Here is an 11,667-nt window from a genome sequence, read left to right on the forward strand (position 1 = left end):
GCTGCTACACAGTAGAGCCACAAATTTGGCCTGTCGCTGCTACACAGTAAAGCCACAAATTTGGCCTGTCGCTGCTACACAGTAAAGCCACAAATTTGGCCTGTCGCTGCTACACAGTAAAGCCACAAATTTGGCCTGTCGCTGCTACACAGTAAAGCCACAAATTTGGCCTGTCGCTGCTACACAGTAAAGCCACAAATTTGGCCTGTCGCTGCTACACAGTAAAGCCACAAATTTGGCCTGTCGCTGCTACACAGTAAAGCCACAAATTTGGCCTGTCGCTGCTACACAGTAAAGCCACAAATTTGGCCTGTCGCTGCTACACAGTAAAGCCACAAATTTGGCCTGTCGCTGCTACACAGTAAAGCCACAAATTTGGCCTGTCGCTGCTACACAGTAAAGCCACAAATTTGGCCTGTCGCTGCTACACAGTAAAGCCACAAATTTGGCCCGTCGCTGCTACCAGGTTAAGTTTTTCAGTCACCCCATACAGCTCGTTTCTATGTCCTTGGATCACTTTAGTCTCTCCTCTGTACTAATTTAAAGGAACTGTATCCTCTCTGTAATAGGGGCACAAAAATTGAGCAGTCTTATCCAGGAAGGGTCTAACCAGTGGCAAATATACAACTAGGATTACTTCTGCACTGCCAGTTGCTGATGCCCATAGAAATACAGCCCAAGACTATTTTGCATTGAGCTCTTTCAAGTGGAGAGTATCAAGACCCCTATCCACCCAAAATTGACCTCGCTTCTGGCCTCTCGTTCTTTTTTTCTTTTGTCAGAACAGTGTACATATAGCAGGCCTTTTTGTTGCTGTTTTTGTTTTTTGACCTTGAGCTGCCTCCCTTGCTGTAAAAATAAAAAATAAAAAATTGTGTGGTTCAGGGCAGTAATACATTGATTTGGGGGTTGAATGTCAGGGCTCACACATGCCTAGAGTGACCAAGACTTGTTTTATTTATTTGTTTTCATTATTTGTTTTAACTACTTGGAAGATCATTTTTTCCTACACTTAAAAGTATCAGCATCTCCATGTTGAACTGCATCATCCATTCATGGGAACACTCGTACAGTGCATTTAGGTCGCCCTGCAATGCCAGTGTCACTGATTAGTCGTCCTATTTATGTGTCATCCACAAACTTCCTGATGTCACTGGTTGCACTGCAATCAAGATCATTGATGTAAATAGTAAATAGCAATGGATCTAAAGCTAAACCTTGTGGGCTGCCATCAGTAACACACACCCAGTCTGATTTATCTGTGTTTACTTGAACTCTCTGCGTCTTGTCTCTTAGTCACCTCCTGATCCACCCCAAACTTTAGCCCTCTGTCCCATGTGCTTTGACTTTATTTAAGTCTTGAATGCTCAACTTAAAGTGAGATACATAAACAACATCATAATTTTCATCCTTTCCTGCCCCTTCATGCACCTTTTTGAGAAGTGACATAAGGTTAGTGAGATGAGATTTACCCTTCGTGAACCCATGCTGGAAGTCAGTAATCTGATTGTATTTGTCTGGGTGGCCATGAATATTTCTAGCTGTAAGACACAAATGATTTCCCTACAACTGACTTTAAACCAGTTGGTGGTAATTAGACACAGCTTATTTATCCCCCTTTGTAAATATTGGTACAACATTGGCCTTTTCCCTAGTGCCAGTACTACCCCAGTGATGGACGACTTCATAACCATAGTGGCCAGTGGTTTGGAAATGTCCAGGCCTCCACAGCAGCTCCCTTACCATTGGAAATAAGTCTTGGCAGGGTCAGTCATTTCCCTCAGGGCACAAGACTTGTTGGCCTCCCTGTGCTCTGCCTCACCAAGAGTTGTCTCTTACAGATACATCCCAGCGAGCAGGGGTGACTTGTGGGGAGTGAGTCATAGGCCCATAGAGCAAAAGTTTGCATGCACAGGGAATGAAGGTAAAAAAAGGCCTTGATTAATTTTCCTGTTTACTAAAGTGATAGCTAGTAGTTTGACACACAGCCACTTTAGTGATGCCCAGCAGTCCTGCCAAGGTGTGCGTTACAGAAGGCATCAGCTCACCGTTCACTGTTACCTCACAGCCCTAGAGCAGTACAAGGAGCACAGGCAGCTTGATGCTTTAAGTATTTTCCCTTCTTCACTGCATGTGTATACACATCTGCTGTGGCAGCCCTTCTAAGGGAATGCTGAGCAGGAGCTGCCAAAACATATATGGAAATATCATCATACTAATTTGTATTTTCTATGTTCTGCCATGTACACTGCAACACTTCCATGCTTTCAATGGCAGCTGTGATTCTTGCCCTGAGATCGTCAGTGTTTGTCTCCAGAGATTTCTACACAACTTTTGATGAATCACCTAAGAAATTAAATGTCAAGTGTGATGTTGGGGAACCTCACTGCCTTAAGAATGAGATGGCCAGGCCACCAATTTAAGAGTAATTTATTCAAAGGCTTGGGGAGAATTGGGGCCTTTTCCTTTTTTTCGTGTCTCCTCTCATTACTGGCCTGTGTTTATTTGTACTTGAGGCGTTGGGTGTGCACCAAACCATGAGGACCAGAACTATATTATAACTTGCAACTTGATCCCCTTTTCCCTGTTGAGTGTCTCCTCTCCTTACTGCACTATGTTTATTTGTATCTGAGGCGTTGGGAGTGCGTCAGATTGTGAGGACCAGAACTTCATGTGTCCTCGTTGTTTTTCAGATGTGGGCTGTGACCTGGTGACCAACCTCGGCGAGACCCACACCTCCACGGCCCGGCAGTCTCCATTTTCAGACGATTCTTCAGGTATGACATTCTTAACCCGGTAGCAGCGGGAATCAGGTTTCTTAATGGTCCCACCAAGCGAGAAAAATGAGAAAAAATCACCCCTCACACAAACCATTTCATAATATATATCAAAGTATTTGTGATCAGATTATGTAGCATCTATTTTGGGGGTTTATATTATGGCACAAATTTGGCCCGTTGCTGCTACACTGTAAAGCCACAAATTTGGCCCGTTGCTGCTACACTGTAAAGCCACAAATTTGGCCCATTGCTGCTACACTGTAAAGCCACAAATTTGGCCCGTTGCTGCTACACTGTAAAGCCACAAATTTGGCCCGTTGCTGCTACACTGTAAAGCCACAAATTTGGCCCGTTGCTGCTACACTGTAAAGCCACAAATTTGGCCCGTTGCTGCTACACTGTAAAGCCACAAATTTGGCCCATTGCTGCTACCGGGTTAATGTAGCCCTTCCAGACCCCTGTATTTTATTTCTTTATTTTTTTAGCTTTCTTCTCAATAGGCTTTTCTTTCATCATTACTTTCCTTACCATTATCATCATTACCATTATCATTATTGCCATTTTCCCATCTGTGCTCCTCTCCTATTTCATCCTAATCCCTATCTTTATCCTCATCTCCCTTCCTTTCCCCTTTCCCTCCCCTCCACCTTTTCTCTCCTCTCCCTCCTCCTCCCTTTCCTGCTCCTCCTTCATCACCTTCCTTTCCCTCCTCTCCATTATCTCCTTCCTTTCCCACCCTTCCTCCACTCCTCCCTCTCACTCCCCTCCTTCCTCCCCCTTCCCTAACTTAGCTACTCCTCAAAAAGTATATCTGCCGTGTTTCAGTCGTCATTTGCCATTTTAAAAATTGACTTGCCATTGATTTCTGAGAATTAGATAATAAGTAAAGAAAAATATTAACTCAGCATTGATAACTTGTGCAGATTAATGGATTTATTTTATTCAAGACATAAAGAAAGCCAATCTTCAACATGAGAAAGGAGAAAAAGAAATTGGTACCTTACATCTTTTGCACACACACACACACACACACACACACACACACACAAAGTGACAAATTTCCACATTCAAGACTGCTGTGGAAACTAGAAAATAAAGGAGGATTGAGAGGAAAAATGAAGTGCTGGATGGAAAGCTACTTAAGAGGAAGAGAGATGAGAACCGTGGTTAAGGACACTAGATCGGAATGGAGAACAGTGGAAAGTGGAGTGCCCCAGGGGTTGGTTTTAGCACCAGTACTCTTCCTAGTCTATATTAATGATATGCCAGAGGGAATAAACAGCTACATGAGCCTGTTCGCGGATGATGCTAAACTGCAAAGACATATAAGAAACAATGAAGACTGCAAGGAGCTGCAAGAAGACCTAAACAAAATTTGGAAATGGAGTCAGAAATGGGAGATGAAATTCAACGTGAAGAAATGTCATGTTATGGAAATGGGAAAAAGTGTAGAAAGACCAAAATGGACATATAAAATGGGAGATGGTGAAATATTAAAGAAAGTAAATGAAAAGAGAGACCTGGGAGTAATAATGCAAGATTATATGCAACCAGAAAGTCATATAAATCGGATCTTCGGTGATACATATAACATGGTGAAAAATATAGGTAGGTATAGTATTCCACTACATGGACAAAGAAATGATGAAAAAATTAATAACTACTATGATTAGACCTAAACTAGAATACACGGAAACAGTGTGGTCTCCACACATGAAGAAACACATAATAAAACTAGAAAAAATACAGAGGATGGCAACAAAAATGGTTCCAGAACTGGAGGGACTGACATATGAAGAGAGACTAAAGGAAATGGACTTGCCAACACTAGAACAAAGAAGAGAAAGAGGAGACCTAATACAAATATATAGGCTATTGAGTAACATGGAAGAAGTAGATAACGAGAAATTGCTAAGAGAAGAACCTTCCAGCAGGAATACTAGACGCTGTAGTAAAAAGTTGAGGAAGGGAAGATGCTCAAGAGACATAAAGAAATATAGCTTCCCACAAAGAAATATAGAGGTTTGGAACAGATTAAGTGAAGAAATAGTATCGGCGAAGTGTGTGCAAAGATTCAAAGAAAAGTTTGATAATTATAGATACGGAGATGGGACCACACGAGCGTAAGCCCAGGCCCTGGAAAATTACAACTAGGTAAATACACATACACACACACTCACACACACACACACACATACACATACACACACACACACACACACACACACACACACACACACACACACACACACACACACACACACACATGGCATGGGGAGAGATATTTTTAAAACTGACTACGGAAAACATAATGATGCAGTGGGTGACTGAAAATACAAGATACAGGAGTGATGACGAGCCAGCAAGACTGGACCTGGGGCTGACGAAGGGAGTGCACCTGTTAAATGAGTTAAGATATGTGTGTCCCATGGGAAAAAGTGATCATGTAATAATAGAGTTGGAAACCGATGAGGACGCCACTGAGGAAGACAAATTGTACAAAGGAGAAACTACAGGAAAGTGGACATTGAAAATCTCAAGAAATATTACAAAAAACTGGACTGGGAAAAGTTAAAAAGAACAAACGAAGTGCAGGAAAATATTGTTTTCATAGAGGCATATGAGACAGGAGTCAAAAAATGTCCCATTATATAAACCAATAGAAAGAGGAAAGCAAGATTGGTTTAACGCAAGATGTGCAGGTGCAAAGAAAAAAAGGGACAAAGCGTGGAAAAGATTGAAAAGAACCAGAGGAATAAAGAAGACTTTAAGATAGCAAGAAATGAATATGTGAAAATAAGGAGGGAGGAAGGGAAAGGATATCAACACCCTTACTCCCTCTCTTCGCCTCCTTTCCGCCACTTCATCAGTTTTTTGTTCTTCAATCTCCAAAAAAAATTCTTCTTATCTTCCTCTGATCTTTCCTCATTCCTTTTTTTCACTTCATTTATCATTTCTTTTACCTTCATTCTTTCATCCTCCGTCATATTTCTCCTCACATATATCTGTTTGTATTCTTCAGAGTTGTTTAATCTCCACAACCTATTTAGGATGGTTTCTGTTGTCATTTGGGATCTTAACTTAATCTTTAATGGCCTGTTCTTTCCTTCCTCATACCTTCCCAATCTTGTTATTTCATCTACTTCTTCCTCAAACTTTTCCTCTTCTTCAGTATTCAAATTTCTCAATACACTTTTCACCCTATTCTTCTCACAACTTTCCCTCTGAGTCTTCACTGTGTTTTTCTTCTTGTACACCAAACATTATGACATTTTTTCTTATCTGCCATGTCCCTCACCATTGTTTCTGTGTGTGTGTGTAAAAGAGAGAGAGAGAGAGAGAGAGAGAGAGACACACACACAGTATAGTATATACATATATATATATATATATATATATATATATATATATATATATATATATATATATATATATATATATATATATATATATATATATATATATATATATATATATATATATATATATATTTCAGAAAAATCTTTCCTTTTAATCTGTCATGGCGGGAGTTTTGTTTGTGTGATGGCTCAGGGTTGCATCATGTGGTGCTGGCCAGAAGTGCCCAGCTCCTGTACTGCACAGAGGTTCCCGGTGGCACGCTGTGCTGCTGCAGCATGGGTCACCCACTGATGGCACTAATAGCATGCCTGCTTAACACTGACTTGGTTAATGTACTCTAATGAAAATTCTATTAAATTTCACTCCATGTATTTATTTGGTGCCTGCTTCTAATTTATGATCTGCATAAATTTGATTTTGTCCAAGGAAACACTAAAAGCCTTTCTGTGAGGGGTTTAGGTTCTTCCCCTCACAGCAAGGAGGGAAGTGTGAAGGTTTTGCAGTTTACTCTCATCACAAGACTTTACCCTCAGGAATAACAAACTTCTATTTATATCCTGGCGGGTGCAGAGAGGGGCCAGGCGTCAGGTTCCCCCGCTATGCCCCCTCTCCCCTGCCCCCACCTCCTGGCTCGCCGGGCCCCAGCACATTTAGACTACCCTCAAGAGGCCACCACAGCTGATAGTGACCACACCAGAAGACTGTTGCATGGCCCTCAGAGCCAGGCCTCTGCCTTGCATGGGCCCTACACAAGGGCTCCCCGTGGCTTTGACAGCCAAAGGGTTTCTGAGAGGCAATGCAGCACTGTGCCAACACTCACCCGACTGAGTTCGTGTGCTGCTTGAGATAACCAGCCACTGCTGCGAGTCTTCTGAGGCTCAGCTTTGAGTAGCACTTACCATGACAAACTATACAAGTTAACATGGTGATAGTAACGTGCTTTTTTAATATCTTAAGAACACGAGTGCTGTCGCGTTTCATCCCCGTGTAACTTTGTGATCTGTTCCTTCAGCTGCTGCTAACTGACACAGTCTTGTGTTGTGGTTGATGGCCACAGACACTCTTTCATCACACAGCCAAAAGAGCAACAAAGTAGTACATAGTTAATATGAAGCTAGTGCTTTTGTTGATTTACACAATTTTTTATTGATTTTTTGGGTTTACAACTTACAAAAAGTTTCATATATATATATATATATATATATATATATATATATATATATATATATATATATATATATATATATATATATATATATATATATATATATATATATATATATATATATATATATATATATATATATATATATATATATATATATATATATATATATATATATATATATATATATATATATATATATATATATATATATATATATATATATATATATATATATATATATATATATATATATATATATATATATATATATATATATATATATATATATATATATATATATATATATATATATATATATATATATATATATATATATATATATATATATATATATATATATATATATATATATATATATATATATATATATATATATATATATATATATATATATATATATATATATATATATATATATATATATATATATATATATATATATATATATATATATATATATATATATATATATATGATAACTTTTGAACCTCATCTATAATAATAAATTTGCTCTGTAATTTTAAGTAAGTTTCCCAGGTTGAGAGAAGGGAGAATGCACATTGTAAATATAAGCCTCTGGGACATGACCACTCACGTGCCTTCTGTTTCCCTTGCACGCAGCACCGAGCCAGCAGAAGAAGAAAGGTACCTACCCATACTTTAGTAGTAATATAATTTCCTCCTTTTGTGTGTTTTACAAAAGTCATAAAAGTCTGCAGGAGAATTAAGCTAAATGAGGTGTTGCAACTTTAAGTGTTATAGTCTATTAGATTAATATTTTTTTTGCATGGTATCCCATACATCATATTCACCATCTTGTGATGCATGTGGAGAAAGCTCTTGCAGCATCATGGGTCTGGGACTGTCACGTAGAAATCTTTAAAGCACGCTGTGAATACACTGACATACACTGAAGGCTGAGGAATGTGGATCTGTCTCAACAAACCCACATGTGGCTCAGTGTCAGAAAGCCTGGTAATATATGTCTGTGTTTCCCAAATCCTAGGCTACCACTGGGATGACTATGACATGCACGGCCCCCACACGCTGGTGGGCTGCGGCAGCGAGGGGGCCACAGCCGCCCCGCCAGACTTGCTGATGCTGAGCCAGGGCACCTCCCTCTTCCACGGAGACGACCCCATGGAGGGAACGCCACTGCTGCTATGTGAGACTTTTTGTGTGTTTGTGGATGTTATTTTCTTTGAGTTATAGCATCTACAATCAGGTTTAAGCAGCTTTCTTCTCCTATACTGTAATTTGTGTCATGAATATATATAAATAATGTTGGCACCAAATCCGCCCTTGTTGGGCTCCTCAGTAGTCTCTTCAAATGAAGTGATTCTCTGGTGCCTGGCAATATATTTGTCAGGCCTCTCCTGATTGGCTGGGTTTCTCTATGACTCATGACAATGGCCTGTCAATCACACATGCTCTCGTGCCACACATTACTATGATGTTTGTCACAGCTCGCCTCTTACACAAGGTAAACAGACTTAGAACTGATTGTAGAACTTGCATAATGCTTGTCAAAATTCGGTAAAACAAAAAATAAATGAATAAATATATATGAAAATTAATAATGTGATGCAGGCAGTGAGATGTACAGCAGAGGAGCAAGGAGGAGTTTGTGTGTGTGAGGGAAGGAGCTCACCACGGCAGGAAGAGTGAGTAGCAGCTCACCACTCATCCTGTCAACACATGACTAGTATGGTGATGTAGGATATTTGAGAGGCGCAGCAGAGGAGAGAACCAAATATAAACATGTACTTCAACCTTGTCACGTGATGGACACATAATTCTTTTGGTCTTTGAGGGAGCGACTTATTGAAGCAGATCAAAGTGTATGAGCAAGGGTTGTGATGTGCCGAGGCCCTTGAGTGGCGGCACTGTCCACCGTGGGAGCCGGTGAGTAATGTAAACATGGTAGACTGTTCCCGTAGAGTGTACCTCGCCACACCCATGGAGCGGTTCACCCGTAATATAAAAAAAAATATTAAAAGGAGCTGCCTCGTACAGGCCTACCGGCCTCTTGCAGACTCCTGCGTTCTTATGTTCTTATGTAACATTGGTTATCATGCAAGCGCTGGAAATCTTGCTGAAAACACTTTTGCTGGTGGATCTGTTGGTGCCAAATATTGCATGGGACTTACTGAGACTATGCTGTCGAACTGTTCTCATTATTACTACTACTACTACTACTACTACTACTACTACTATAGTGAAGCCAAATTGGCGAGTCTGTTGTGGTGTTGGCTCCCGCGGGTCCTTTCCTCCCTTCTGCTCTGCCACACAGTTGCAACACCTATCTCTTCCTCCCATATGTTAGCTATAGCTAGCATACGAAAGGAAAATATAGGTGTTGGGACTGTGTGGCAGAGCAGAGGGGAGGAAAGGACCCGCAGGAGCCAACGCCAAAACAGGCTCGCCAATCTGGTTTTATTATACTCCTACTACTGCTACTACTGGTGCTACTGCTATTTCCACCAATGATATTCAAGCAGTTACTGCACTACTGGCTATCACTACTAGTTCCAGCTCCATGGTAACAATCACCATGACTGTTGACCTGACTGAGTGTGTGTTGTCCCTCCAGGCTCTGTTGCCACACCCCTGCTGAGTGAGGACGCCCGGGGCGGTCCAGACGGTAACGAGGACAATGATGATGCTGGTGATGATCCCTGCAGCTTTGAGAAAATACTCCTGGCAAATAATATATCTGTTGACTCATGCCAAGACCTGACTCTTGATCATTCGTCTAAATACAACATTGTCTCGGACCTTGAAGATGACTGCCCAGAGTCAGCCCTGAAGATATCCAACGTGCCTTCTGTCGTCGAGGACGCCAACAGGCTCGGCAGCCCCAGGAGCCGCCGCCCCTCCCACTGCAGAGACTACAGCTGCGTGTCGGACCTGTCCTTCCTCTCCGCCCTGGAGGAGGAAGGCGTTGACGACTCAATGTCTGAACTCCAGGAATCTGACTGTGAGCTGCTGGATAGAGTCAGTGAGGCCCTCACACCCACACTGGTGCAGACTTCCCTCTCAGAAGTGTTTCTATAGTCTTGTGATGTGATAGCTGCTGCTGGACAAGGAGCAAAAACTTTTTACCCCACCAACTCCCAGCAGTTTGTTTAACATTAAATTAAATTTGTGGGAAAGATAAATATGAATTACATGATAGGTAGGTAGATAGATAGATAGATGGATGAATAGATAGGTTGAAGTACTGAGAGAAAGAAGAAATTATTAAATATACTTTTATACAAATATATACATAACATACACATTCTGTTCATGTTTCAGACAAACTTGCATTCATGGAAAGATTACTAAAATCTAATTTAGCACAAACTAAATTCATTATTCCGTAAGGAAAAAATGGAACAGGTGTAGATGCTTTCTATTACTGCATGAAAACCTGGAGTAACCAACAGCACTTCTATAAATTATCTAAAGTATCACAAGCAGTGTGCAACATTTTCTCAAGCCAAGCTTTCACATGTCAGGTCAGCACAATGCGTAGAAGAGAACATTTTTACCAACAAGGCTGAGCCGAGTGAGTCGAGAATCACAAAGTTTTGTACAAACGAGCAAAGGACAGAGACACTGTGTTTATGAACACACATTATCTCAGGATGGTTAAGGGAAGCCACTTGTAGCCAGCCCAAAGGGGTTACAATATGTTGCCAAAGGTGGGGTTTCATGTTAACGTATCCCATGAAACAAAGATGACTAACCCATGAAACAAAGATGACTATGTTAAACGGATTTATATACAAATGATGAATATACAATTATTTAAAATACTGAATTTAATATATCCTACCCTTCAAGTGACATTTATGACATCCTACCCTTCCCAGCGCGCTGACATGAGTGAATGTGGTCAATCGAATTTTGGAAGGGGTCAGACAAAGTCGAACAGAGACACGCCAACACGGTACCAAAGTCGGATATTCATTCACGTAAAGTTGAGATAACATTTTATAATTAACAAGTCATACAAATGAGACGTAAGAACAAGTCATACTCTTTTATCGCCTCCAAGGTGGACCGGATCGATGGATTCCCGGTTGCTGTTCCCTGCCATCGCTCTGCTCAAATTTTCTAAAGTTGACTTTTGGTAATGGTCGGTGTTCAGAAACACGTTCATCGTTAGAAACCAATCGTCTCAACCCTGACAGGACTGACGACAGTGGAAATCAGGAATCAGCAGACATGCTGCGTTGCATCTGCAACGTACTCGGTCTAGACTTCACAATCTTCGAACAGTCACGTTAGCTTTGTCATGTGAGTCGATGTTCCAATCTGTACACTCTGCTGTTAGGGAAGAACAAAGTC

At 40.7% G+C, this 11,667-nt stretch overlaps 1 protein-coding gene across 4 annotated transcripts in view; it reads left to right on the forward strand.

Moving 5' to 3' along the window:
* Window positions 1-11,381, forward strand: part of LOC126996680 (fat-like cadherin-related tumor suppressor homolog) — a 57,923-nt gene extending 46,542 nt beyond the window's left edge. Inside the window, exons 12-15 of one of the 4 annotated variants that reach the window (XM_050857421.1) lie at window positions 2,694-2,777; window positions 7,951-7,974; window positions 8,336-8,494; window positions 9,923-11,381. In XM_050857421.1, coding sequence (XP_050713378.1) covers window positions 2,694-2,777; window positions 7,951-7,974; window positions 8,336-8,494; window positions 9,923-10,386 — 731 coding nt within the window. In that variant the 3' untranslated portion in view covers window positions 10,387-11,381. The remainder of the gene's footprint in view (window positions 1-2,693; window positions 2,778-7,950; window positions 7,975-8,335; window positions 8,495-9,922) is intronic. The other 3 variants (XM_050857419.1, XM_050857418.1, XM_050857420.1) reach the window with 3 other exon arrangements.
* The last annotated feature ends 286 nt before the right edge of the window (window positions 11,382-11,667 follow it).

Source organism: Eriocheir sinensis, chromosome 10, assembly GCF_024679095.1.
Source record: "Eriocheir sinensis breed Jianghai 21 chromosome 10, ASM2467909v1, whole genome shotgun sequence".
NCBI lineage: Eukaryota > Metazoa > Arthropoda > Malacostraca > Decapoda > Varunidae > Eriocheir > Eriocheir sinensis.